This window comes from Micrasema longulum, unplaced genomic scaffold, assembly GCF_059751315.1.
Source record: "Micrasema longulum isolate JH-2025_06_02 unplaced genomic scaffold, ASM5975131v1 h1tg000678l, whole genome shotgun sequence".
Taxonomy (NCBI): Eukaryota; Metazoa; Arthropoda; class Insecta; order Trichoptera; family Brachycentridae; genus Micrasema; species Micrasema longulum.
In genome coordinates, this window is record NW_028277874.1 from 2,765,532 (window position 1) to 2,792,764 (window position 27,233).

Genomic DNA, 27,233 nt, shown 5'->3' on the forward strand with positions numbered 1-27,233 from the left:
GAGTCCTGCGCGCGGTGGTGGGGGTAATCATTGTTCCGCCGAAATAGCCTGTCTGTCTATCCCGGCGCCGATGTCCCGAGACATGATTTTGTCCTACAATTGCTGTTTACACGTGGACAATGGTCGAGTCCTGCGCGCGGTGGTGGGGGTAATCATTGTTCCGCCGAAATAGCCTGTCTGTCTATCCCGGCGCCGATGTCCCGAGACATGATTTTGTCCTACAATTGCTGTTTACACGTGGACAATGGTCGAGTCCTGCGCGCGGTGGTGGGGGTAATCATTGTTCCGCCGAAATAGCCTGTCTGTCTATCCCGGCGCCGATGTCCCGAGACATGATTTTGTCCTACAATTGCTGTTTACACGTGGACAATGGTCGAGTCCTGCGCGCGGTGGTGGGGGTAATCATTGTTCCGCCGAAATAGCCTGTCTGTCTATCCCGGCGCCGATGTCCCGAGACATGATTTTGTCCTACAATTGCTGTTTACACGTGGACAATGGTCGAGTCCTGCGCGCGGTGGTGGGGGTAATCATTGTTCCGCCGAAATAGCCTGTCTGTCTATCCCGGCGCCGATGTCCCGAGACATGATTTTGTCCTACAATTGCTGTTTACACGTGGACAATGGTCGAGTCCTGCGCGCGGTGGTGGGGGTAATCATTGTTCCGCCGAAATAGCCTGTCTGTCTATCCCGGCGCCGATGTCCCGAGACATGATTTTGTCCTACAATTGCTGTTTACACGTGGACAATGGTCGAGTCCTGCGCGCGGTGGTGGGGGTAATCATTGTTCCGCCGAAATAGCCTGTCTGTCTATCCCGGCGCCGATGTCCCGAGACATGATTTTGTCCTACAATTGCTGTTTACACGTGGACAATGGTCGAGTCCTGCGCGCGGTGGTGGGGGTAATCATTGTTCCGCCGAAATAGCCTGTCTGTCTATCCCGGCGCCGATGTCCCGAGACATGATTTTGTCCTACAATTGCTGTTTACACGTGGACAATGGTCGAGTCCTGCGCGCGGTGGTGGGGGTAATCATTGTTCCGCCGAAATAGCCTGTCTGTCTATCCCGGCGCCGATGTCCCGAGACATGATTTTGTCCTACAATTGCTGTTTACACGTGGACAATGGTCGAGTCCTGCGCGCGGTGGTGGGGGTAATCATTGTTCCGCCGAAATAGCCTGTCTGTCTATCCCGGCGCCGATGTCCCGAGACATGATTTTGTCCTACAATTGCTGTTTACACGTGGACAATGGTCGAGTCCTGCGCGCGGTGGTGGGGGTAATCATTGTTCCGCCGAAATAGCCTGTCTGTCTATCCCGGCGCCGATGTCCCGAGACATGATTTTGTCCTACAATTGCTGTTTACACGTGGACAATGGTCGAGTCCTGCGCGCGGTGGTGGGGGTAATCATTGTTCCGCCGAAATAGCCTGTCTGTCTATCCCGGCGCCGATGTCCCGAGACATGATTTTGTCCTACAATTGCTGTTTACACGTGGACAATGGTCGAGTCCTGCGCGTGGTGGTGGGGGTAATCATTGTTCCGCGGAGGATAATTTGCTCCTGGCCTGCCCGTCTATCTCGGAGGCGATGTCCAGAGACAAAGTCTTGTCCTACAAATTGCTGTTTACACGTGGACAATGGTTGAGTCTTGGGACAAAACAATGTTGTATTGTCCACGTGTAAACAAGGCATAAATTAAAAATGTATGGAAAAAATGGGAATTACATAAAAATAAAATTTATTAGCTACACTATAGTGTATGTATACTTCCAGAAAAATTGAAAAAAACGGTGATAAGTGGAAATTGTCAATATTTTTTACCTATTTTCAATGATTTCACTAAAAATATTTTTATATTTTTAAACAATATTATGTAATCTGTTTTTTCATTTGATTTAAAAACACCATGTTAAAATTATTTTGTGTGCAAATAAAAAAAAACGAAAATAGAATTTTAAATTCGCATAAAATAAAATATTTTTTCCCTTAAATTTTGGGAAATTTTATTTATATGGAATCACTTTTTTTCTATTGCATCCCTAAAAATAACTGTCAAATAGATCGCGGCAATTTTTTTTCCGCTTTTATGACAACTTTTTAAACCATCTTTTTTGTAACTTTAAATATTTCTATTGTTATGTTTTAAACATCGCAATTTAATGATATTAAAACTTTATTGTTTCTAAACGTTTGTCAACTGCGTATCATGATTTGTACAAGTCAATATGACGTTTTTGTTCAAATGAAAACTAAGACTAACCCCAAAGGTAGACACTTAAACAAAAAGGTCAATTACACTGCACCTGCTTTGAATTTAGGTTGAAACAATATATTATTCCTTTATTATTTGTTAACCTGTTTTTATTCTTCGTTCGTGTGGCACACACGGTGGCGCGCGGGCCGCGGCATCATTATTACGACATAATTTTGACTCTTTTGACACATCAAATGAATTTCGAAAAATTTTAAGCGCAAAACCGGGGTGATGTAAAAAACGTTAATTGGAGGGAATATTTGTATGAGAATGTATGAAGAAAAATGGGTCCTGAACATTTCGGTGTAAAAAGCGGGAATACGTAAAATTGAGGAACATAAAAATGAGGTTTTACTGTATTTTTATTACAAATGAATTTTTATTTTCAGCTCTACGATATTCAACCAGTGATAGCGAATACAAGGAAAAAGCTTTGAAGTTAGCAAACTGTTTAATAAATATCCGTGCCATCATCAATCATTTTACACCAAAAATAGAAAGTTGGCTTGCCAGCCAAAGTCTGTCTACGCCCAATGAAGATCAGGTAAATAAATAGTTTCTATCTTACTGTATACTCAATTATTTATTTTATAATTTGTCTTTTACGATTCATGTTGCATGTCTGTAATTAAATACATCAGAAGATTTAAAAAATATATTAATGTGAGCACTTAGTAGTGATATAATCAACTCATTATCATGTTTGGTTCTGATGGAAATGGGTATAACGATGTAGCTAATATTTATCTGGGATAGAAGCTTGGTTCTGATGCACTCGTATGTATTCTATTCTATTCTTGCAAATAGGGGCCAGTGCCAAACAAGCTCCTGACGTCACCACGACCAGTGTAGAATTGTAGATTTATTGCGACAGGTCCTGTAAATAAGTTCTTGCCCTCTAAGCTCAAGTCCTTAAAGTAACGGGCTATTAGGTAGAGGGCGAGTGCTCTCACGTCCTCAGGCTTGACCAATGGTCCACCGAGGATGTGGCTTCTTTTGTGATCTAAAATATCAAATTTACACCATTTGTGTAAAGGTTTTTCATCATGTGTTCTACAGAACCTACATCTAGAAGCAGGTGCGTAGATTTTCATGGTTACTGTTATCAATATTTATGTTTTTTGGGTGATTTCAAGCTCCCTTCTGCAATAGTGGAACACTTAACAGACAGGACATATTTTTGCCTTCGAACCAAAGATTTTGCATAAACCTAGGAATTGTAGTGCACGAATAATAAAAGAGGCAATTGAAATACACAGACACCCTATTTTTACTCTCAATAATGATGGTTTTTTCTATACTCTAGTGGTATTTTTGGTTGGTTAAAATCATAATATGTTAACAGGGCGGTTTTGAGGTTCCTCTGCCAAAAAAAATAAAATATTGTTACGCGGTATTGCAGTATCACGGCCAATATGCTTTTTCAACAATATTTTGAGTTTGTCCAAATTTTTGTAGACAAGAACTGGATTCAACTCCGCCCTGTAGATGCCTAGACTTCTATATTACCTTCTCTTAAATGTTCTTCATCTCTGTTGTAGTATGTTAATATAAACAGCTCCCCAGGGAGTTGAATCCAGTCCTTGTCTACAAAAATTTGGACAAACTCAAAATATTGTTGACTAATAAGTTTGATTATTAAGTCGTATAAACAAATGCATTAAATATATTATTTAAGAACATAAACACTAACAATTGTGCTTATGTGTCTCCGAGCGATGTTCCATCAAAATACGCATAAACACGAGTGAGTACCTATAAAATTGATGCTAGCGCTTTGTTCATAAATCTGTTGGAACTCTTTTATATTAATGTAATTTCTCAGTGTAGATATAAAAACTCATTTTATTATTGAAGTTTAAGTATTTGGGAGGTTAACTAAAAGATAAATTATATGGATAAAATACCCTTATATAACTTTAAGTTTTTTAAAAAAAAGTTGTAATATGTTAATATGCTTTTTGTTGTATTTTTTTTTTTATAACAGTATGTTTTCTTTAATAAATGAAAAACACAATCCGTTAATTAAAAAAACATATGTTTGTAAGTATGTGAATCCTGAAATATTTTAATTACTTTTATAGATATTGGAAGTGGTTCGTAAAAACTACGACAGTCTGCTGTTGAAATTGCAAGATTCTCTAGACAAGTTCGAGAGGTACGGAGAACGTCCAATGCACAGTGCATTCCTTCAGGCCGCATTGACACAAACGATCGGTGATACGAGGACACACGTCGACTATGCTGGAGCAGATATCAAAGGCCTCTCATTACTCATCGAAGGGACCGTCGTTTCGTAGTCATCGTCGTTCCCTAGCCCTAGGCAGCTATACTGGTACACCGAACGCAACGTATATCGATCAGTTTCTTTGTTACACGTATCTAAGATGATCAGTCTTAGGCTTCAGGGCCAGTCCAGAGACTGTGTAATATTCCAGCGTAAAAACATACATTTAAATAAATGTCTCCTGTCGGGAATCGAACCTGAGGCATCACGCATGGTAGACAAAGTCGCTGAATACTCGACCACGTGGCTGACAAAATGTCATCAACTAATCATTTATAATGGTCATATTTTTTTTATTTTGATTGCTGTATACGTAAGGATATTTTGAGATTTATGCTACTAAAATGTAAACTTTAACACTATTGAAACATAAAAATATGTATCATACATGAACAGCATTGAAAAAATTATTGTATTCTCACCAAACATAAAAGCAAATAGCGAAGAATTACTATTTACTTTTTTAAAACTTTGGGAATCATATATAAGGCTTTTTTTTCTCAAACTTAAAATTATGATATGTTATTTGAAGACTGTTAAGATTGAATTGTCGTGTATTTTTATCATTAGTTTATATTTATTCCTATAAAATATGTAATTAGTAATTAGTTTCAAATTCAATTATAACGAGAAAAAACATAAATGAAAAAATCATATACCTTGATTCACAGTTAATGCTTAATCATCGCCATTCAGGCAAAAGTCGCCAACACTAAAAAATTCAATTTTGAGTTAAAGCGTAAAATTATATCATTTAAGAGGCAATTCAAGGTTACTTAGTTAGAAAAAGTTGCGTAAGTCAAAATTATTTGTTAGTGAAAAACAGTGGCAAGACTTTATTTAAATCCCTTAAGTCAGATAGATTTGACAGTCTAGACAGAGTTTCATAATTTTCTAAGTATGACAGTTTTCTTCTTAAAAACAAAATTTTGTTTGTGTTTAGGCATTTGTATAGTAAAACATTAAAAAAATAAACACATTGGAAAATATTTCTTCGTATAAAACATATTTTTAACCACAAAATTTAATAATTATTTGTAATATTTATTTCCTTTCACTAACTCTTTTGGCTCGCATTGTCCAGATACTAAACTAAATTTCAGCCACCTCGCCATATTAAAAACCTTCCAGATATATGAAAATGTATCTGAAAGAAAGTTACAAATGGAATTTATTGAAAAGACACAAAGGAAATGTGTTGTATACACAGAACTCCCAACACACAAAAATCCGTTTTTTCCTTGGTCTCCAAACTCACAAATTGCGATTTCTAAAAATTGTGTTTTTTGAATTAGTGACTTTTGCCTGAACGGGGACGATATGGTTTTGGTAATAATACTTGAGCTTAAATTTTAATTACATGATAATAAATCAAATTGAATACTGCATACACACTTTAATATAGCGCCTTTGGTATTATACTATGAAAATGGTGTTAAATAAGTTACTTGTAATTTTTATGTTCATCTGATTTCTTGACTGAATCTATGGTTATTATCTTAGCAACTAGAACAGTTAAGTAAAGTTGTCATTTTTCATAGTGTCAAATTCACAGTATGTAGATAATTAATTTCTCTTTAGATTGACTTTTCCCGAGTATTTTTCAAAATTATTTGGCTACTGATTAGTTACCGAATAGTTTTTAAAATTTGATTATGACTTAGGATCAGTTGCATCTAAAAAAGTAACTTGCACCAAAAAAAGTTAGGTTAAAAACGGCCTCCGTAGTGTACTGGTTGAGACGCTTAACTCATACATGGAAGGTTTCCAGGTTTGATTTCCGGTGAGAACACAACAATTTTAAGTGATTTTTCTCAAGCCTGGGTGTTCTGTGCTGTAATTCACCACTGTAATTGGGCCTACTGGCATGTTGAGCAAAAGAAAATGTATTTAAGGGTTTTCATAAAAATTTAAAAAATATGTTGTATGAAAGAAGTAGAATAGAACAACCCATTTTTACAAAAATGCAACAATTATTAAACATGGCTTTTTGTGGCGAATCTGATCCTTAAGATAAATAATTATGTTTTTGTCAAAATGGGTTGCTTCATCTAACTTTTAAGGAAAAAAACTCAATATATATTATTTCTGTACACCTAGCCTTATACCCGTATGCAGAGACAAACCTTAAGGTGAGGAAAGTACATTCTATTGTCTTCACCTTCGGGTTATTCTCTGCATTTGAAATTAGAATGTACTTTCCTCACCTTAAGTTTTGTCTCTGCATACGGGTATTAATCTGATAGGGTCAAACCTCCTTTGGTAATTTGCTATTTACATTCAAACTTATGGAGTACCTATATATTATGTGTTTTCTTAACTATTCTTAAAAATATTAATAGTTTTGTATCTTAAAAATTTCACTTATTTCCTTTGACTTTCTTTGAATTTGCAAAAGATTTTTTGTGTAAAATTTGGTTTATTATATGGAACTATTAAATTCTCAACAAAAAATGACAGGCACAGAATAAATAATGTCACGTAAAAAATGGATTTATTAGTCCTAAGCAATAATGTGCTGAAAATTATTAAATATAGATACAAATATTTTTTAATCTTGCTGTACAATTGAAATATGTAGCTATTTTTTACTGACATGTTTCATATATTCAAAGCAATATCTTCTTAATTATAAGGGATGAAAAAATGTGTGAAAATTAATTTATTTGGCATTCAAGTGATTTATTGGTTAGGAGATTTTGATTTTAATTTTTTAATAATAATTATTAATTTAACATGCCAGGCGTTAAATAGTAGAACGCTAGACACATTTACTTCAAATCCTAGAGTTAATTAAAATTTGAGGTTTTTTTTCTTGTTTTTAATTGGACATTTGCACAAATTGCTTAGATTTATGATATTAATATAATACATTGCATCACTTTATCGTAATAATTTATTATTTTTAGGTTTATTATTTGAATAAGATAAATTATTTTTTCTGTATTATTTTAATAAAACATAAAAGTGAGTGACACCATCATGCAATTAAAATTGACTGCTCTAAAAATCACATACATGCCTTCAATGCAGAATGAAAAAATTATGTGTTTTTGAAAATATAAATTATTTAACCGAGTTGAATTTCTTTTACTCTTTTGAATGCCTGCTGAATATTTGTAATTTTTTTTACTTATGACGTGTGTGACGTATGACGCATTCTCACCAATATTGTGACATTTAATCGTGGGTGACATTTTCCTTTCTATTTGTTACGAGTGTCATTACACCGTGTGTCGTGTCAACCAAATCAGCTGTACAGGTTCAAACGGAAACAGTTCAGTGGTGGCCATTAAAAAAAGTATATCATAAACTTTAAAAACCATACATTATTAGACCATGGACAAAAATTTGTGATTGGATATGCTTATGTAGTGGAGTGGCAACACGACATAATTAAAGACATGAGTGGATAAAGGTGTTATGTGACAAAAACAAAAAGCAGAGATATTTAGAGTTAAGGTTTTGAATACCAGTAAATTTTTTGATAAAATAACACCTTAATTTGCTATCAAAATCGTTTTTCTGCTACTTTTTGGTGGTGTAGTTGGCTTTATGTGAATGGTCTACGTAAATCTACGTGAAAAAGTATATTTTTAATAATCTGCCGCCTTCATTCACTCATGACTTAAATTTTTCTTATATTTTAAAGAAATTTCACAGTACAATTAAATGATTGCATTTTTACCATGTTCATGAAAACATTTTTTTATATCCAGTATTGAGTACCACTGAACCCATATATAGTTTATAATTAAAGTTAAAAACAATCATTTTCGTAATAAAAAATAATAATTATAAGTCAGCACTCGATGCATTTCATTTTATTATTATATAGTAATAAAACTCAAATAGTCTCTTATTTGTAATTGTTTAAGTAATATGTCAAAATAATCTATTAATTAGTTTGAAATTGTGTTTAAAGGCCCCATAATATTGTACTAAACTGTGATAAAAGGTAATTTGATGAATTATCAAGAAAATGGTTAGTTTGTCGTGCTGTTTCGGACGAAAGCATGACAGCATTATTGCCAAAAATATGTTATTTTGCTAAAATATATATTGTTATTGATATCACCGATGTAATATTTCATTTCTATTGACTGATGCATTGGAAATAAAATGATTAAATCAATAAATAAAAAGTGTATTATTTGTTAGGCTTATGTATTCATAAATTGAAAACAGTTATTAGAACTCTAAATCTCTGTTATCTACCTGCTCAATTTCATAACCCTTTGAAAAATTTTATTGCAAAATTGACACGAATTTCTTATTTATTGCATTGTAACTTTATAGACATAACAAATTATAGCATATCGCTTTAACAGGCAGTGCGGTGGCTTATTATAGGGATCCGGTTCGAAGGACCACTTTTGTAAAGGTTCCTTCTTTTATTACTGTAGCTGTGGACTGTTAATAAAAGGCGTTGCTTCTTTATACATATTTATTCTTGGAAGATTAGAATTTAAATCAGGAGGGCTCTGGTACGGCAGGGACGGCTAAACACCACTGTTGTTTCCGGAGCTAGCCGAGTAGTGATGAGACCACACCGTGCACACCCCACAATTGTAGTACTACCATAGAGCACTGCACACACTTTTTAGTGTGTGGACACTACAAATGTGTTTTAACACACTGACAGCTAATCGGCCACACTTGTAGCCTTTACCATAGTGTGGCACATGAAGATAGCCTCGATACGTAGATTCACAGTACCAACCAATCATTTTGTTTTGTGTGATAATCAGCGTTTCCAGATCTACCGATTTTTCGGTAGATCTACCGATTTTGGGAGCAATCTACCGAATTCGATTGAAATTCTACCGATTTTTATACATTTCCTTGTTTTTTCCACAGAACAAAATTTCAATGCAAATAAAACGAATTCATATTATAATAATTTATTGCTTGTTTGCTCACTTTGATTGCCATCAGTTGCTTATTTTAAAAACTGCTTATCTATCGTACATAAGTATACAATAATGAATGATATATTAATTATGGAATTGGCTAGTATTGAATATAATACGGTAAAATAAATCATGGCATAGAATTTCATGACATTATTGAAAAATGTATATATGTCTATTTTATGAAGTGAAATGTAGAGATGACTTTTTATATTAAAAATAATATAAATGGTTTAATCTTCAGTTAAATATCTATTTCAATTTAATTGATCATTGTTTTAATAATTTGTACAGTACTTCAGCAGTTAGCAGTTTTTATTAAGTTTTAAGTTGCACTGAAAGAACTTTAAAACGTTAATTGTTTCTTTGTTTGACAATAAAAATACTATATATTTTGATAAAATTCATTCAATAAAATAATATTTTGAATTTTAATCTATGTATTATATGATTATTTTTTATAAGAACCAACTCTAATATTCCTTTTCTTAAATGAATATTTGAGTATTGAAATGAAATATTGTAATTTACATTTTTTTGTAAGAAAAAGAAGACATTATAAATCACTATAGTTTGGTGATTCACTTATTGCAGTACTTTTGGTTTTCAATTGTTCATTTACCAAGCGTTTTCAACTATTTAAAGCAATGGCCTTAGGCAAAACGGCGCTTTAATTTCGAACAACTGTCAAATTTATTTTTGCCCTCCTCTTCCCCTCCTACCCCCTCTCCAGAATCTACCGATTTATTTTTCTGAATCTACCTTTTTTCGCTTGATCGGGTCTGGCAACGCTGGTGATATTAAATAATAATATGATGAATTGGAGAGGGGATTTGACGGCTAATTTTGTTTTTTACAAAATAATATTTATTTGTTTAACTTTTAATTTCATAAAATATGTTTATGTATATATGGGTTCCGGTGATGATAATAACTAAGCATTAATAACTTATGCATGCCAAATTATATTACTTTAATGAATTATTTGGTGATGGTTGTAATCTGAGGAACTAATTTTATAACATGTTTGAATTACTACATTTTTTGTTTAGTATTTTTTATTGCATTTTTTCTTTTACTAAATGCTTAAAAACTTTTTTTCTACCTGTTAAAATGCATACATACATAACATTATTGTATTGTATTGTGTATTGATGTAGTTTTATTGAAAGTACAATTTGATTTTCAAGTATTAAATAAAACTTTTAAATATACATTACATACATAAATATACCTATCTATAAAAAGCCAGTAATTGCTATTGACAATAACTATTATTGATTACCAGTGCCCTTAAAGGGATTTTTCACGTTAGAGGCGCTGAACAAATTGCCGAAATATTATTTTTTGGTTGGTATGGATAGAAGAAGTATATAGTAGGATTGGAGCATTGTAAACTCACACTATATATTATCTCTTAATCTGAGCTTCACTAGAAATTTGGTATCAAAGACGCCACTGGTTGAATAAGTTGAGCATATGAAACAAAATTGAATTTCAGAAGAGAAAAATAACCCAATAGAGTATGAACCCAGGAAATAAAAAAACTCTAATAATAAAAAATATAATTGTCATTTTTAACATGTCGACATACATCAAACTAAACACTGATTTGTACCAAAGTAATACTGTGAATTTCAATACATTATAAGCCAATGGAATAAAAAATAGAAACATAGTTAAATTTAGGAAAGAAAAATGTATTTATTAAGTCAAATACATAAGTTTATATCTGTTAAAATACTGTGTTTTTATTCTAATTAAAAAACAATTAATAAACTATAAACAATTAAATAAACAGCCGGCAAATAAAATTGGCGTTCAAATATTAAATTTATAATAAAATATCTCAGGATTTAAATTGGATTAATTTTAGAAATATGTGTAGGTTATACATAAAAATCCATACAAAAGCAGGTGCAGAAAATGTATATGGAAAAATGAAAATTGCACTAAATACTAGAATATAGTATTTGTTTTTTACAGCTTGTAAAATTAACTGTACACATTTTTTATGACAAATTGGTCTAGAGAGCTTAGATATAGAAGACGTAAAAATGCATAATCGCGCGGGGTGAGAGGCAGATTTTAACTGGTTATGGTTTAAGGTGGGCTGGACATTTGTCAATAGAAGCGAAACTCCTATATAATGGCATCAACATAATACATGAACAACTAACGGACGAAAAGGAAGGTCTGATGGTTCTTCATAATTTATGTATTTATATATTAATTCAGCAATTTTTTCTCCCAAATTTATTAATACAAAAAATATTACATTATGTATCTAGATCCTGTTACATATTTACTGATGCTATTAATTTTTTAAAGTAATAATGAAACTAGAGAGAACTCTATTCTATTTCTTTGGTAGAAAAGGTGGCAATTAAGTTATAAAAATCTTATGTACATACAAAGTCGAGACTAGAAAACAATTGATTTTTGGAATCATCAAAATACAAAAAGAAACCTTAAATAATAGAGAAATATAATTTTTGTGACTTAAGTACTTAATGTATCCACAATTTATTTCACAGTGCTTAAATTTGAAACTACAAACTGTTTTTTGTAGATAATTCTTGATAAAACTCCATAGTTAATAATTTTGATACAAAGTTTCAATCAAATCTTCTTGGTTTAGTTCAACTAATTTTTTTATTGACCAATGAACATTTTCACCTAAGTAGTCATCTTCAAAACTGGTAAATCGTTTATGAAACTTTTAACCTGAATATTATTTTTTACAAGTATAATGAGATCTATAACCTACTTCCACTATCTATTAAAACAATTAGTAATGAGAAAATGTTTAAAAAGGCTATAAAAAAATGGATAGTGGAGCTAGGTAGAAGTAAAATGGATTGTCTCATTCGCCCAAACCAATATTGAATCAACTGCTCCACAAGTGTATAGCTTATGTTAGGTTTTTGTTATTTTCATTGTGCGTTTTGTAATATAAATAATATGGATGTACATATATACCTAGTTTTTAAAATAGTCTGGAATATTTTGTTATTTATCTCTGTTTATTAAGTTAGTCTTCTTTGTTTATTCTCAAATGTAAAAACATTTCAAAAAAGTATATTGTAAAGTGTCCTCGGCACGGGTAACCCCAGTGAGGTCACATTATTTTTATTATTGTTTATAGTTTGTAAGAGTAAAATATGAATAAATAAATAAATAAGAATATTACGTCTATTTCTTTCTATTTTTGATGCCTTTGATTTCAGGAAAAAGCAGCTATGAGCCTCGAACTCGAAATCTTCATGGGTCATGGCGGACTTATGAGCTACCTGCACTGTTTAAATTTTTCCATGGTCAACAGCTATCCGTGTGATGACGAAACCCCTTAAGCTGTTTCCCGATGCACTGCCCCCTTTTCAGCGTATACAGACATAACCCGGCGTGGCGATGCAGAAGCGTTGGTGAGGATCCAAGGTACATCCATTCCGTAATAAGTCACAATGACTGGTACAAGAGGTAGTATCTTACATGATAAGAATAGTACGGGTAATAGAGACATTTACCCAAGCGTCAACCACAACCATAATACAAGATACTCTAATAGGGATCTGATACTAAGTGAAGGGGTCAACACTGTTCCGGCATCGAGACAACACTATTACGTAGGCAAAAAGGTCCATAACCTTTTGCCAGAATCGTGGAAAGACGGGAGTGTTGTCAAGTTACGGAAGGTGTTGACCTCGCTCTTTCATGACATTGGTCGTAGGGAGTCAGAAAAGTTGATGCATGCCACGGATTGGAGAACCTTACTGGATGTCAAAAATAAAATATAAAAAATAAGGAATAATTAAAAAAAAATATATTTATAGATGACAACCATGAAGTTTCGCATAAATAAATTGTCTATGTTTTTATGAATGTATGTATGTGTATGCGCATGGGTGTATGTACGTGTGTGTATGTGTATATATGTGTGTGTATATATGTGTATGTCTGTATGTATATGAATCAAAACGTGTATCCGAATAAGTTTATATTTTGTTTGTCTGTGCTCTATATTAATTTGTTAACTATTATAATATATTAAAATGTAATTGCCTAGCTTGGAACGGGGTATGTACCCTTGTTAGCTAGGCAAAGTGAACATGGAATTGTATTTTGATAAAGAGTGTATATAAATAAATAAATAGGGACAATAAATGATAACGGGGCACAAATGCCACTATCTCTTTACGTGAAACAGAAGGCCTACTGATGTCTATCGATAGTACGGCTTCTCATGGACGAGTTATCTATGATTTTCTCTTCATTAAGCAAATGGGGAGAAGTTTCTATAAAAGTCCACAGCCGAAATTCCTTCTTTTTCCCAACACTACTCGGATACAGATAGCCATGAAACTAAATCCACTTGTTAAATATAAACAATCAAGTGAGATCAATAAAATAACATTAGGTAGAATTTAAATTGCAAAACTGTTCATTTTTATGTTAGGAGAGTTTAACTAGTATTAAAATTATTTTTCCACTTTTTAACATGTACCTTAACCTTTCATCCCAATTTATCCCAATTTTTGTGTAAATTCAAATATTCCTAGTATAGAAATGATCTGTTTTGCAAATTAAATTACCCGATGCTCTTATCTCATTAAATTTACAAAAATTAGAATACCACTAAACCGAGAAGTTCAATTGATACTTTGTATCTTTGATTGATATTTTGTAATAATGAACTATTGCACATAGTCTGATTTCTCAAAGCAACGAGATGGAAAGATAAATTTGTAAGCAAAGGCAGTCTCAAAAATGAGCAGCAACGAAGCAAATAGATCGTGGTATAAAAACATTTGGAATATTTTTAATGCAAATATCTATGCATCTATGGTTTTTGTAACTCTTACATATTATTTATATATGTATATATATATAAAAGATCCATTTAATAGTGAGATGTTTTAAAAATTAATTACATATAACTACATACTTCAAAACTAAGCAATTGTACATAACTGACTAGGTACTATTTTTATAACTAGTACATACTAAGTATGTTGGAAAATATTTTGTACTTAAAATAATGACTTATTTCACATAAAACTACAGGTTAACTCTTCCTATGCAAGTAAACAAATATTTAATCTTGAGACATTTGAACAATTTTTAAATCAAATTTTGCAAATGTAAAGTTTTTAATTTCTAATTATTTATCTGCTCAAAATACTGTAATAATACTATGAACACACATTGAAAACAATGGTTAAAACATATTAAGTAACTATGTATTTGGTACATATAGTTATAATATTGAGCCATGATTGCCAAAATATCGTAACTGACAGGATCAATATTTTACGGGAGAATATTTTTTTAATATACTTTGCAAGTTGTGTTTAAAATATTATCAATAAAATAAAAAGTCAAAACAGAGTTTGATTCTCAAAGCGTATTCCTTGTTAATTGAGAGAAAGAAGTGTTCTAGTGTAAAATATTGTTTTTGTGTCAAAACAATGTTTTGGTGTTAATGGCTCGATATATTTGAATTACGAAAATGAAATAATTCAAAACATCACTGTTATATTTTAAAAACAGTTGATAAATATGAATATAATTTAACCTTCTTGATAATAGTTATTTAGATCACCATCGTTTATGTTTACATTGAGATAGATCGACTTAATTTGACGGCGTATCGAAGTACAAGGAATTTTCAAAAGCAAATTTTAAATGTATTTTCTAAGTTGTTTTAGAAAATTGTTTCCATTGAAATCAAAAACTTTTACTCAATATTTAAAGAAATACAAATTGGAAATAACCCTATATGCAGGAAGGATTCAGATCTTACAGATAATGTGTATGTATTAATTTTTGGTGCATTTTATCACTGACTTTGATTTTCTTCAATGTAAATATTTTCCAGCGCTTCTTGGATTACTTTTTGAAGTTCTGGAGGAAGATTTTCATCAACGAGATCGCTACATTCAAGTGAAATGTCATTCTCCACATCTCCATTGAATTTCTTTTTAATTTCCGATTTTTCGTTTCTTCTTCTGCTTTTTTTGCTCTGTATAACACGGAGATCTACCTCAACATCGTTGCTACTATCTTCAACTGTTACTGTGGGAATATTTTCAGATATAACAGGGACAGTTTCTTCATGGTGATTTTCGGATTCGTGATTCTTGATATCGTAGGTATCAACTTCCGACGAGCAGTATGTTTCAAGAAACACTTTGGAAGGGAATAATGAGACTCTTTCTTCATCTGATGTACTTTCTAATCTCTTTTCCAAGTCTGTTATCCTGGTGGCTAATATCCTAAAAAAGTATTAGATGCAATTTAAAATTATTGGATTATTTTGTTAATAATGTTTATTTGGGAAAATGTACGAGGAATAACGGGAAGCCATCATTTGATGCGAAGTTCGTTTTGTACTGCCCGTGATTTCATTTCCCACCGCTAAGTTGTCTTCGCATGTGCCAGCAGACAAATTATTATTCGTTGTAATAGAGGCCCATTCCTAGCGGTGAATAGTTATGTGTGTGGAGCTATTATAAAAATATTGACTAACAATATTGTAATGTCTTCTGTATTTAAATTAAAATGGTTTTAATTATATTATGAAAATATTTTTTTGTAAAGTGCCCTTTGGGTGATGTATCATAAAAACGAATCATAGGCATAACATACATCGAGAATAGCTCAATACATCGACCCCTTATAGGTAACTTCTAGTTTTGAGTTTATAATGTTTTTCGTCTATATATTATTATATTTTATCTTAAATAAATAAATGTGTTTAGTTCCAACAAAGAAAAAAAAATATTTTGAAATTAGTTTTTTTTGGGACGCATATTGTCATATCTCATATTTTTTAGAAAGTATACTATTGTATGAACCTTTGCAATCATTTTCACAGGATGAAAGAGATGACCGGAAGTGGCGTTAGTATCAGTTACGATTGTGTTCTTTGAACTAGAGAGACATCCGCCGCGTGCATTGTTCTTTATTTTTAAAAAGCATTTTTTACATAAAAAAAATGAATGCGAAAAATAAAATAATTAAGCTAATTAGATCACAAACAACGTGATTTATTCTTAGAAACTAAAAGTTCACTATGCACAGAAGAAACTCCAACAACAGATTCGTCGTATAATAACCAAAACTTAAGATTTGTATAAAAGAAAACAAAACGCTTGACGAAATAAACCAGTTAATAATTATATTTGTTTGATTTCAGTACTAATATTTCATATTTGTTATTATATACAGAATAACAATGTATATTATCATTAGTGCTAACGATTATATACATTCGTGAGTATCAAATAATTATTATATGTTACACATACAATATTTTATTTATGACTTTTATAAAGTGTAATATTGTATGTCATTCATACCATATTTTACTTTACATCTTTTCCAAAGTATAATATCGTACGTGCATTATAACAAAAACTGCAAAACATTTAATGTTTTTTGTAAGCTTACATGAAAAAATATATAACAATGAACATTCAAGATATATTTTTTTTAAATCGGTCATTATTTACATTTATACAAGATAAAAATATCTTTAAATCCTTCTCATGTAAAATAGCGTTTTGTGGGTTACGGTATTAAACTTAAGAAGAGTCGACATGAAAGCAAAAGATTTTAAAATCGAAACTGGTTAGTGTTATTGCTTTTCAAGATAAAAAAAAATACATATTATAAAATTCTCTCTCATTTTCTTTTCTGTATTTATTTATCCCAATTCAACACAGGACTGAAGTTCTATGAACGAATATTTATGTGCACTCCATATGCGTTATTTTTTAATACAAAATTTCATAAATGTCTAAAGTATGTTCAGAAATTTCAACACCCACCTATTAGCCTTTTTCTGATGTACTAGAGCGAGAGTTTTGTCATTCAGGGCATCCAATAAACCGAAACTCAGAGCTCGGAGGTCGGATATTGTTGCGGCTGTGATGGGCAGATCTTGGGTGGTTCCATTTTCAAGGAGTTGTTTTACTAAAAAAAATCAACCAACACATGAAAAACTTGGGGGCTTTACATTTTTTATCTGTCTACCATTACATTTTTATAAACGGATTTTTAAGGAAGAAATAAACATGATCATACCTTGCTTATGTGTAACAACTGCATTCGCTGCATTGATGCCAAGTTTGATTACGCTCTTGCGATTTTTTGTTTCTAGAACGCTCTGAAAGAACAGAAATTTCTTGCATACTTATTTAATACATTTATAAAAATAAATTTGTGATCACAATTCTAAAAGGAGCGCTATTTACGAGTGTAAATAAATCGCTACCTACAACTGATAAGGAACAGCTGACTGCCGCCGTACGTAGCGTATTTACTACGAAGAAAGATGACGCGCGCAAATACAGAAATGATAATCAATTTAAGCGAACGTATTACAGCCCTAAGTGAAGAGATATTACAAATGAAAGACTTAATCATGGAACAAAATAAAATTATTCATTTGTTACTACCTAATCATATTTCTGGACAAAACTCGCTTTCGTATGTAGATGCCACAAATAAAGTAAACACCCCGAGACATACAATTATTGTGACTTCAGATGATCCGAAAGTCGACAGTGAGGAGGTTGCCAAATCAATCAAATCGAAGATCAGTGTCTGCGACCTAGGAATAGGCGTTCAAGAGTTTCGCAAAGTCGCGAAACGTAAAGTCATTATATCTTGCATAAATAAAGAAGATAAAAACACTTTAAAAAACGCCATTAACAATCAAACGAGTGGAGGATTAAAAGCTGAGGAGGTAGTCACTAAAAAACCATTAGTTATCTTTAAGTATGTCATGAACGAAATATCAGAAGATGAATTTTCTAAATGCCTTAAAAAACAAAACAAATTGCTTCAAAACATTGAACCGAAGGACTTAAAGATTAAATATCGAAAGCGCGTTAGAAATCAGCATCTTTGCCATATTGTTGCGGAAACAACTGCAGCTATTTGGAGGGAGCTAATATCTGCAGAGAAAGTGAATATCGGTTATCAACGCATAAGTGTACTAGATGAGTCGCCATTAATACAGTGCGGAAATTGTTTATTTTACGGACATACAAAGCGTTACTGTGATAGAAAACTGACGTGTGCATACTGCGGTAGTGAACATACAATGAAGGAATGCAATGTTAAAGTACAAAAGGACACCTCGCCAAAATGTGTAAACTGCGCCGACGGTGACGGATTAAACGTACATACGGCGTTCAGTCCGGATTGCCCAGTAAGAAAAAGGATGGAGCAGAAAGCGAGAGCGAGAATTCAATATACTTGCTAAAATTGAAAACTGGGATTTGGATTACATTGAAGAAACTAATCTAGCATACGAGCGCACAACTAATTTGGAAGAATGGATAAAAAGGGAAACAAATACTAGCAATCTCGTGTGTATTCAATTAAACATAAGATCGATATCTAAATATTGGGACGTTTTAAATATACATTTGAATAACTCGTTAGAAAATATCGACGTAATAAGTATTTGTGAAACTGCAATAACGGACCCACACCATATCGACTTATATACGTTACAGGGTTATAATATGTATTATTACTGCCGACCAAAAAAAACGGGAGGTGGAATATTACTCTATGTTAAAAATAAACTTAAATTTACGGAAACAAAAATTGAATGCACTGAAAACGTTTTTGAATTTGTGTGTGGATTATTAACTTTAAAAAATGGCAAAAAATACCACCTGTATTCAATATACCGTCCACCAAATACAAATAAAATGGTTTTTATAAAAGAAATTGAAAACGTTTTTAAAAAAATTGCGGAAAAGGACTGCATTATATTTCTCGGAGACATCAATTTAAATCTTCTGGATTGCAATGATGGGACAACTTTACAATATGAAAATATGATGGCCTCCTTCGGCATGACAAGATGTATAAAAGACGTAACAAGAGAGGTGATCGTTCAACAGAGGACAGTATGCTCGTGCCTGGATCACATCTATGTTCGTGACAGGGAGTGCGTGGATTTAAGGACATGTGTTTATGAGAGTAATATAGCTGACCACTACCTGATAGCTCTTATCATTCCTGAAACTCCATTGATGGAAGACAAGAGTAAGCAGTCCCAACATTTTACTTTTCTATCTGATAAATTAATTAACATGAACATCAAACTAATAAATTGGGAGCCGCTTCTAGAGGAGACTGGATCTGTTTGTTTGTATAATAAAATATATGAAAATTTTGAAAGAGTTTATTCCAAAAGTATAGTAGTTAGAAATATAGAAAATACGGTCAAAAACTGTGGAAGAAAAATATGGGCAAATTCTAATTTACTAGTAAAAATAAAAATAAAAGATGCACTTTGGAACAGATGGAAAAGATCACCTAAAAACATAACTTTTGAAAGGGAATTTAAAGCATATAGAAATAAATTAAACAAATATGTGCTCAAAACAAAGAAAAACTATTATAATAACAGGTTCTATGGTTGCGGCTATGACATTAAGTCTACTTGGAATGAAATTAATAAAGTATTAGGAAGAAATAATAAAACTGATTGTGACACAGTTATTGAAAAATATTTCTTACTGAAAAATTCAATAGAAGACACGACAGAAAAATTTGGATCTTTTTTTGAGGTTGGAGTGAAAGACTTGCTGCACAAATGCACTATTGAAACCAGTGAAATCACGTTTACACCTAAACAGCATTCAATGTATTTGCCTAGAGCTAAAACTTCTCAAATAACAAAAATTATAAGCTCGATGAAAAATTCTAAAACAACCGGTATTGACAATATAAGAATGTGCGATATCAAAAAACATGTCTCGGTGTTAGGTCCTATAATTACACACCTTATAAATATTATTTTGCTGACTGGTGTGATTCCGGAGATGTTTAAACATAGCATAGTTAGACCAATTTACAAAGGGGGAGATCATTCAATTGTTAATAATTATAGACCAATTTCACTTTTACCTGCAATTGAAAAAATTTTAGAAAAATATGTCTGCATTTATTTAGATATTTATTTAAAAAAGTTCAACATCATTGATCCTTTCCAATATGGTTTTCAAAAAAAAAAGAGTTGCGATGACTTGCTGCAGGATTTCGCAGATTTCATCAATAACAAATTAAATATTTTGCATCATGTCACTGTACTTTTCATCGATTTCTCAAAAGCTTTTGACACTTTGTGTCATTCTAAATTAATATGTATTTTGGAGTCAATTGGCATAAGGGGTAATTTATTAACTTTTTTTGAAAATTATTTGGTGGGGAGGAAAATGAGTATAAAAATAAAGAATTCATTAAGTCTAGCGAGGGAATGTCTATCAGGGGTGCCACAAGGGTCTATCTTGGGTCCTAAATTGTATATAATTTATGTGTCAGTGATTTGCAACGTTTTTAAAGAAGTAAGGAGATTTATTTTTGCAGATGACACCGCACTAGTTATTTCCAATAAAAACCCATTAGAATCACAAGAGATATTGCAAAGTGATTTCAATAAATTGTTAAAATGGGCTCATGACTATGGTCTCATTATAAATGCAAAAAAGACTAAATGCTTGTACATAAAATCTCCTCATGCCAAAAAATATGTTTTGCCTAATATTATTGCTCATTGCACAGATTGCTTGCATGATGGTATTTCTAACACATGTAATTGTGAACTCATAGAATTTGTGGAGGAGTATAAGTATTTGGGTATTTTTATTGATCATAATTTTAAATGGGATCGTCATATATTTAAACTTTGTGATCGATTGCGGACTCTTGTGAGTACTTTCTATAAGTTATCTTTTATTTTGCCTAAAATCACTCTTAAAATTATTTATTTTTCTTTAGTAGAATCAATAATAAGATATGGTATAAAGTCGTGGGGACATTCGACTAAAACTAATATTAAAATGATCCAGGGTCTACAGTATTCTATAGTTAAGCGAATTGTACCTGCAGAGATTTACGAACAAAGAAGTAATAATGATCTCCTGTACAAAACAATCAAAACTCTACCTGTTCGAGGAATACTGTGGCTTTGCATCATTTTGGAACAATTTCATAGTAATACATTCAAGTTTCCTCTCAAACATAACCATAATACACGCTTCACGTCTAATGATGGCTTGGTAGTACCAAAAGTATGCAATAAATATGGAAATAGAACTCTCAATTATTTAGTACCTAGAATTTTTAATTTATTACCAAAAGAACTTAAATTTAACTCACATTGTAACAAGAGCAAAATAAGAGAGTGGCTACTCGATCAAGAGTTTATATATGAATAGTAGCTTAGGTATAAATATTTTATTTTTTCATGTATTTTCTTGTATTTAAAAAATCAATTTATATATTATTATTTGTATAAACATGTTTATTCTGATCTTTCCGGCTGTTAATTTTTATATGTAATTCATTGTTTTTATAAATGTAAATAATATTATTAAGTCAGTATAAATATAATCTTCACCAACAAGCTACAAAAAGTGGCTTGGTGGGATTTTAGTTTTAGTAAAAATATAACAAGTGAAATTTTTTTAAATTGTAAAAATGTATAATTATGCTATTAAATTAAAAATTAAATAAAAAAAAAAAAAACAGTTTAAATAGTATAAAATGAGAAATGCAATATAAATGTTTGAAATTGCAGGCGTTTCTTGATAATTAATTAAGAAAAAAAAAAATTCAGCAAATATTTTTTATTAATGAATTTATGGAGCAATATTTGAACCATTTTTTTATTGCAATTTTTTTTTAATATCATTTTCATAAATAGTAAATGTTTTTAAAATACAATAAGCATATTTAAAATTAAAACTAAAACACGAAAATGGCGGCAATAAATTTTCATACAACAAACTGTTTGTAAAATTACAACCAAAGAACACAAAAATGGCAGGAATAAATATCTGTAAACCAGAAACACACAAATTGTCTTTAGATTACAACAACAAAAAAAACACAAAAATGGCGGCAAAAATGATTTAACTTCTATAATGATAGAGACTAACTTCAGAATCTTGAGCTGTCAGTTTTCAGTGAGGATTGCAATTTTTTCCGACCAACAAGTTCATATAATGACTAGAGAGACTGACTTCGGATTCATGAGTAGTAAAAACACAAAGATGGCGGCAATAAATGTCCGCAAAACACAATAAACTGTCTTTAAAATCACAACTAAAATTACAAATTTGTACGGCAAAAAAAATGATATAATGGTAGAGACTAACTCTAGACTCTGGAGCTGTCAGTTTTCAGTGCGGATTGCAAATTTCTCCAACATTAATTGCGGAAAAAAAAACGTATAACTGGGTTTCAAATGAACTAAAAAATTCAAATTTCAATGGGACTTCAAAAATTATACGTAAATTGCAGGAAAATGCAAATTGCGGGGACGTAATTTTGGGGTTTTACTGTATATGCATTATTAGTGAAATCTATCAAACTACTTTTATGCTCTAAGAGTGGATACGCTAGTTAGGTTAAAACATTTTTCATGCAAGCTCACTCAACAAATACGAACCTTGTATTTAGTGAGCGCATGAGTTGCAAGTTCTTTATCTGCAATTGTCTGCGTGAGTCTTTCTTGAAGATACCGATTCTCCATTATGAGAGAGTCTATGTCCAGGACTGGTCCAGGTTTTGCGCTGTCAGTTCCGTTAGATTTAGAATTCTTGGACAAGGCTACCATTAACTGATGATTCAAGCGATGCAGCTTGCACTTGTAGGAGTCTCTCTCATTGACTAAATCTTCTTTTTCATCTAACATGGATCGAAGATCAGACTGCAACTGTTCAGTCTAGAAATAAGAAATTATTTTTAAATAGATATTTTGACAGAACAAATATTTGAAATATTTTTCTCTGTGCATTTTTTAATGATTTTTTATGAACTTTGTGCATTGTGTTAAATATATTTATTGTATTTAATACATTTAGAGAAGTTTTGGAGTACAATTGACAGTTCATATTTTTATTATAATAAGTTTATATTTATTTTATTTGGGATTTTTACAGCTATTACATAAACAAAATAAGTAGAAAAATATTAACAATGCTAAAGCTAATTAAAAAAATCCACTGTCAATATAATGACACATAATATATGAGAAAAGAAGTTTCGTAATTGTATTTGTGTGACGCTTGTATTCATGTGTATGTGAATGTATAAATAAAATAAATTATAATACTCACATAACCATTTTATAGCACATTTTTAGGTAACAATTAGAGATGGGCATTTCGGTTATTTAAAAGGAGTTGTGTAAAACGGTTTATATATAACAGTTTAGAGCAGTGTGGGTAAAAAATCTGGTACAAGCAACAGCTGAAACAGTTCGCAGAAATAAATCAAACTGTTACTTGCAATGAAAAACTAGTCAGGAAATCCCAGAAACCCTCCCCCCCCCTCCAAGGATGGCTGTTCGCTTATAATAGGATGAAATAAAAATAGTACGATCCCATTTCACATATCGAACCTTCGGTGCAACAAAGTCACAATTCAGAACACTTTTTTTTGTCATGACTTTTATTAGCATTTTTTAATAATTCAGAATAGGCTTTAAACGTGAAACTATAGCAAAAAAAAAATAATTTTATCAAGATTTAAAACCTACTGCAAATAGAAATCCAGTAATAAGGCAATAAATGCGAAAAAAAACTTAAAAGTCCTCTCCTGTAAAATTAAAAAATGAGCTGTTGTGACTTTGATGCACCGAAGGTGTGATATCCTAAAAAATTTGGCGGAGTGGCCACCGCGCTGCTTAAAGCTGTTATTTATAGGAAAAGTTTACCATCAAGCAATTTAATTTGTGAATTAATATCCTGATCCCGAAGTTTTTCTTTAGAGCAACCGTTTTTTTTATTGTGAAACTGTTTCAGTTGTTTTGGAAGGATTACTGTTTTTTTTTTTTTTTTTACCACCTCTAGTAGCAATTAACTTTCTCTTCATAAGAATAAATTATAAAATTAAAATCATTCACCTTTTTGTTTGAAGTTTCGAGTTGACGAACTAATTCTTCCCTTTCAAAACTCAGAGCACTAACGGAAGTTCCACACTTGTCCAAAAAATTCTGTGGGTTGTTTTTATGTTTCCTTAGTACTCTTATATCTTCTTGAGCTTCTTCTAATTTGTTTCTCAAAGTTTCGACCTAAAAATTTTAATTAAAAAACTTTAAAAATCATGTGTTACTTTGCAACAACGAAGCAGCATTATTAATAAAAAAATTGCTGATGTATTATTTACTAAGTATTTTAAATTAAAAAAATAAAATGAAATAATCAAGTTCAACGGAACCTCTTTTTACACGGTTTCTAAATAAGACAGTACAAAAATGAAATAATTTTTTTGAACATTAATTTAACAATGAGTAATAGTAATATAATTGAGGGTATTAAAAGCAAACTTATACCCGTATGCAGAGACAAACCTTAAGGTGAGGAAAGTACATTCTATTGTCTTCACCTTCGGGTTATTCTCTGAATTTGAAATTAGAATGTACTTTCCTCACCTTAAGTTTTGTCTCTGCATACGGGTATTAGTGCTCTCTATCGAGTTGGTGAAGCATAATTAGAAATCTAACAATTCTTTTTTCAAAGTTTTTCGCAAATATATCAGTAACTACTTTAATGGAGATTTCTAAGTTTGCTTTTAATACCCTAAAATATACTTTAAAAAAAAAAATACACAGGCCTAGATATCTCAACCAAATGTGCGTAAATGGGTACGTCTATTGTCTGATTCCGGATCACAAGCTTGAACCTGACTCATATATTTATTTCCATTGCATAGGAATGACTAAGTAGCTGAAAATGGCCTTAAAATTAAAATGTTCGAGTAGGTATATACTAATTCAAACATTAGTAATTGGGAACATAAAAACAAATACTTTAGCAAGGTACCGTGATCCATATGTAGATAAATTATAAAAATATGCATATATCGTCTGACTAACTTGCAAAACTCCAATCTCCAAAAATACAAATGTTACAGGAGGGTGAAAAAACAGTTTAATTTTTTGAAATTATAAAATTTTTATTTTTGGAGTTTTGCAAGTTAGTCAGACGATATGTAGTTAAATACACATCCCCCTTGGCTCTGAAAGAGTTGTTAAATTTTATTAATTGATTTGGCATTCAATTTTTAAACTCCGTGATGAATTATTATAATCTTGTTTATTTTATAAATATAATACATTTTTAAAGCTGATAACAGCATGATTTTTACAATAATTTAAGTTGTTAAATTACATAGATGAATTAGATTAACTTACCTCCACAGAGAGAAGCTTGTTTTGTTCTCTCGTATTGGCTAAAAGCTGTGCCCCAGATATGTTATTGTATGTACCGTTATGGTACAACTGCTTGTGGTCAGTTTTGGGACCTCGTGACGAGGGAAAGCGCATTTGGAACTGTTCCGCTAAAAGTTTGTACCGGTCCTTTTCAATGGAACATTTGTCCAGCTGTTTGCTCATAATGGAGAGGGCCTCCACCTTACTTTGTAATTTACTACGGAGTACACCATTCTAGAGATAAAAAATATGTTTATAAATCATCTACAACTGTAACAAACTTTAACATAATATTTATTTATTAAATCTTTAAGTACAAAAATATATGTACTTTGGGGGGCTTATTGCTAAACGCAATTTCTTCCAGCTTCCAGCCAATCAAAAAACAGACTGGTCAAAATTAAAAATGAGCAAGTATTTACATTTATCATTTTCTTTCTGAAAAAACACTTTTATTTCATAAAATCTAAAAACACTAAACATTAAAATCGTGATCCGTTGAATGCAAAACGCTCAGTAAAACATTTGTACGAGAATTTCCCAGGGAATCAATTATGCCAAACCCAAAACCCGGACGACTTTTGCTCAGAGACACCTCTCCTTTATCGCTTCGAGAGTGTTTAATGTTTTGGAAGAGCGTGCAAAGCTCTCAAGGACAAAATATATTTTCAAAAAAGAGTTTCAGGACTGGATTTTCCTTAGGGGAGGGATTTGAGTGAGAAACTCCTTGATGGTTTTTCAAATATTTGAGTTTGGTTTTATTTCAATTTTATTTTTTATTCTTTCATATATTTTTAATGTTTTTTTATTGCATGTTTCTTTTTATATTTTATTTGCCATATATTGTTTGATGATGTTTTTGTTATACGAGTATGAAGTAAATGTGATAATATTGACTGTAAAAGTTTTGTACATATATTTGTGCCAACTCAACACAGGACTTTGGTTCTATGGAGTTGGGACTTGTATCTCAATAAATGTTTAAATCAATATATTGTAAATAAATAAATAAAAATAAAATAAATGTGGTTATCGGCATTGTTTTGATGCCAACGACGTTGTTTGATGACTGATATTTTTTATGATAGATTTTGAAGCGCAAATCTCAGCTCCGGCACCAACGAGTACCGAAATTGAGAGTTGAATTATAAAATGCTTTGCTGCTCAACTGTCATAACATCAAATGACTTACTAAGAAATGTTGTACTCCAGAGTAATATTTTTGAAATGATTAATCATAGATTGATACTACTTATTCGAAAATGTATAAAAATATGGTTACCTCAGTAATGATATTATCAACATGTTCATCCAAAAAGTTTACTTTGGGAGGGCCGCCTGCTTTGTTAAACATTTAAGCAATTTTATATGGATTTAAATGTCTCAAAACGACTTCATAATAATGATTTCAAAGCCATAAAAGAAAGTACGAATAATGAGAGGAATAGAGAAATAATACTCGAGAACCAAATAGGGAAACTGTCAACTGTCACTGTCAGGACGACCACAGATTACATATAGGACGACTTACATAT

General features: G+C 31.6%; 2 protein-coding genes across 4 annotated transcripts in view; one reads left to right on the top strand and one right to left on the bottom strand.

The window, feature by feature from the left end:
* The window catches only part of LOC148279742 (armadillo-like helical domain-containing protein 3), a 30,333-nt gene extending 21,652 nt beyond the window's left edge, over positions 1–8,681 (top strand). For all 3 annotated transcript variants that reach the window (XM_088229480.1, XM_088229478.1, XM_088229479.1), the window contains 2 exons: positions 2,639–2,793; positions 4,334–8,681. In XM_088229480.1, the coding sequence (XP_088085606.1) occupies positions 2,639–2,793; positions 4,334–4,549 (371 nt within the window). In that variant the 3' untranslated portion in view covers positions 4,550–8,681. The remainder of the gene's footprint in view (positions 1–2,638; positions 2,794–4,333) is intronic.
* Positions 7,872–27,233, bottom strand: LOC148279743 (coiled-coil domain-containing protein 149). Its single transcript, XM_088229485.1, has 7 exons — positions 26,981–27,233; positions 25,681–25,932; positions 24,391–24,558; positions 22,933–23,208; positions 17,538–17,619; positions 17,282–17,426; positions 7,872–15,724 (listed from the first exon to the last, which is right to left on the bottom strand). The coding sequence occupies exons 1-7, from the start codon at positions 27,050–27,052 to the stop codon at positions 15,289–15,291; spliced, it is 1,431 nt and encodes a 476-aa protein (XP_088085611.1). The 5' UTR covers positions 27,053–27,233; the 3' UTR covers positions 7,872–15,288.

Bases quoted from the DNA above. Each gene is read 5' to 3' on its own strand.
- LOC148279743 (XM_088229485.1), bottom strand. From the start codon at position 27,052: ATGTTTAACAAAGCAGGCGGCCCTCCCAAAGTAAACTTTTTGGATGAA. The intron at 25,933-26,980 runs GTAACCATATTT...TTTTATCTCTAG, and splicing joins TTGATAATATCATTACTGAG to AATGGTGTACTCCGTAGTAA. The intron at 15,725-17,281 runs GTGGGTGTTGAA...ATACTTTTTTAG, and splicing joins CATCAGAAAAAGGCTAATAG to GATATTAGCCACCAGGATAA.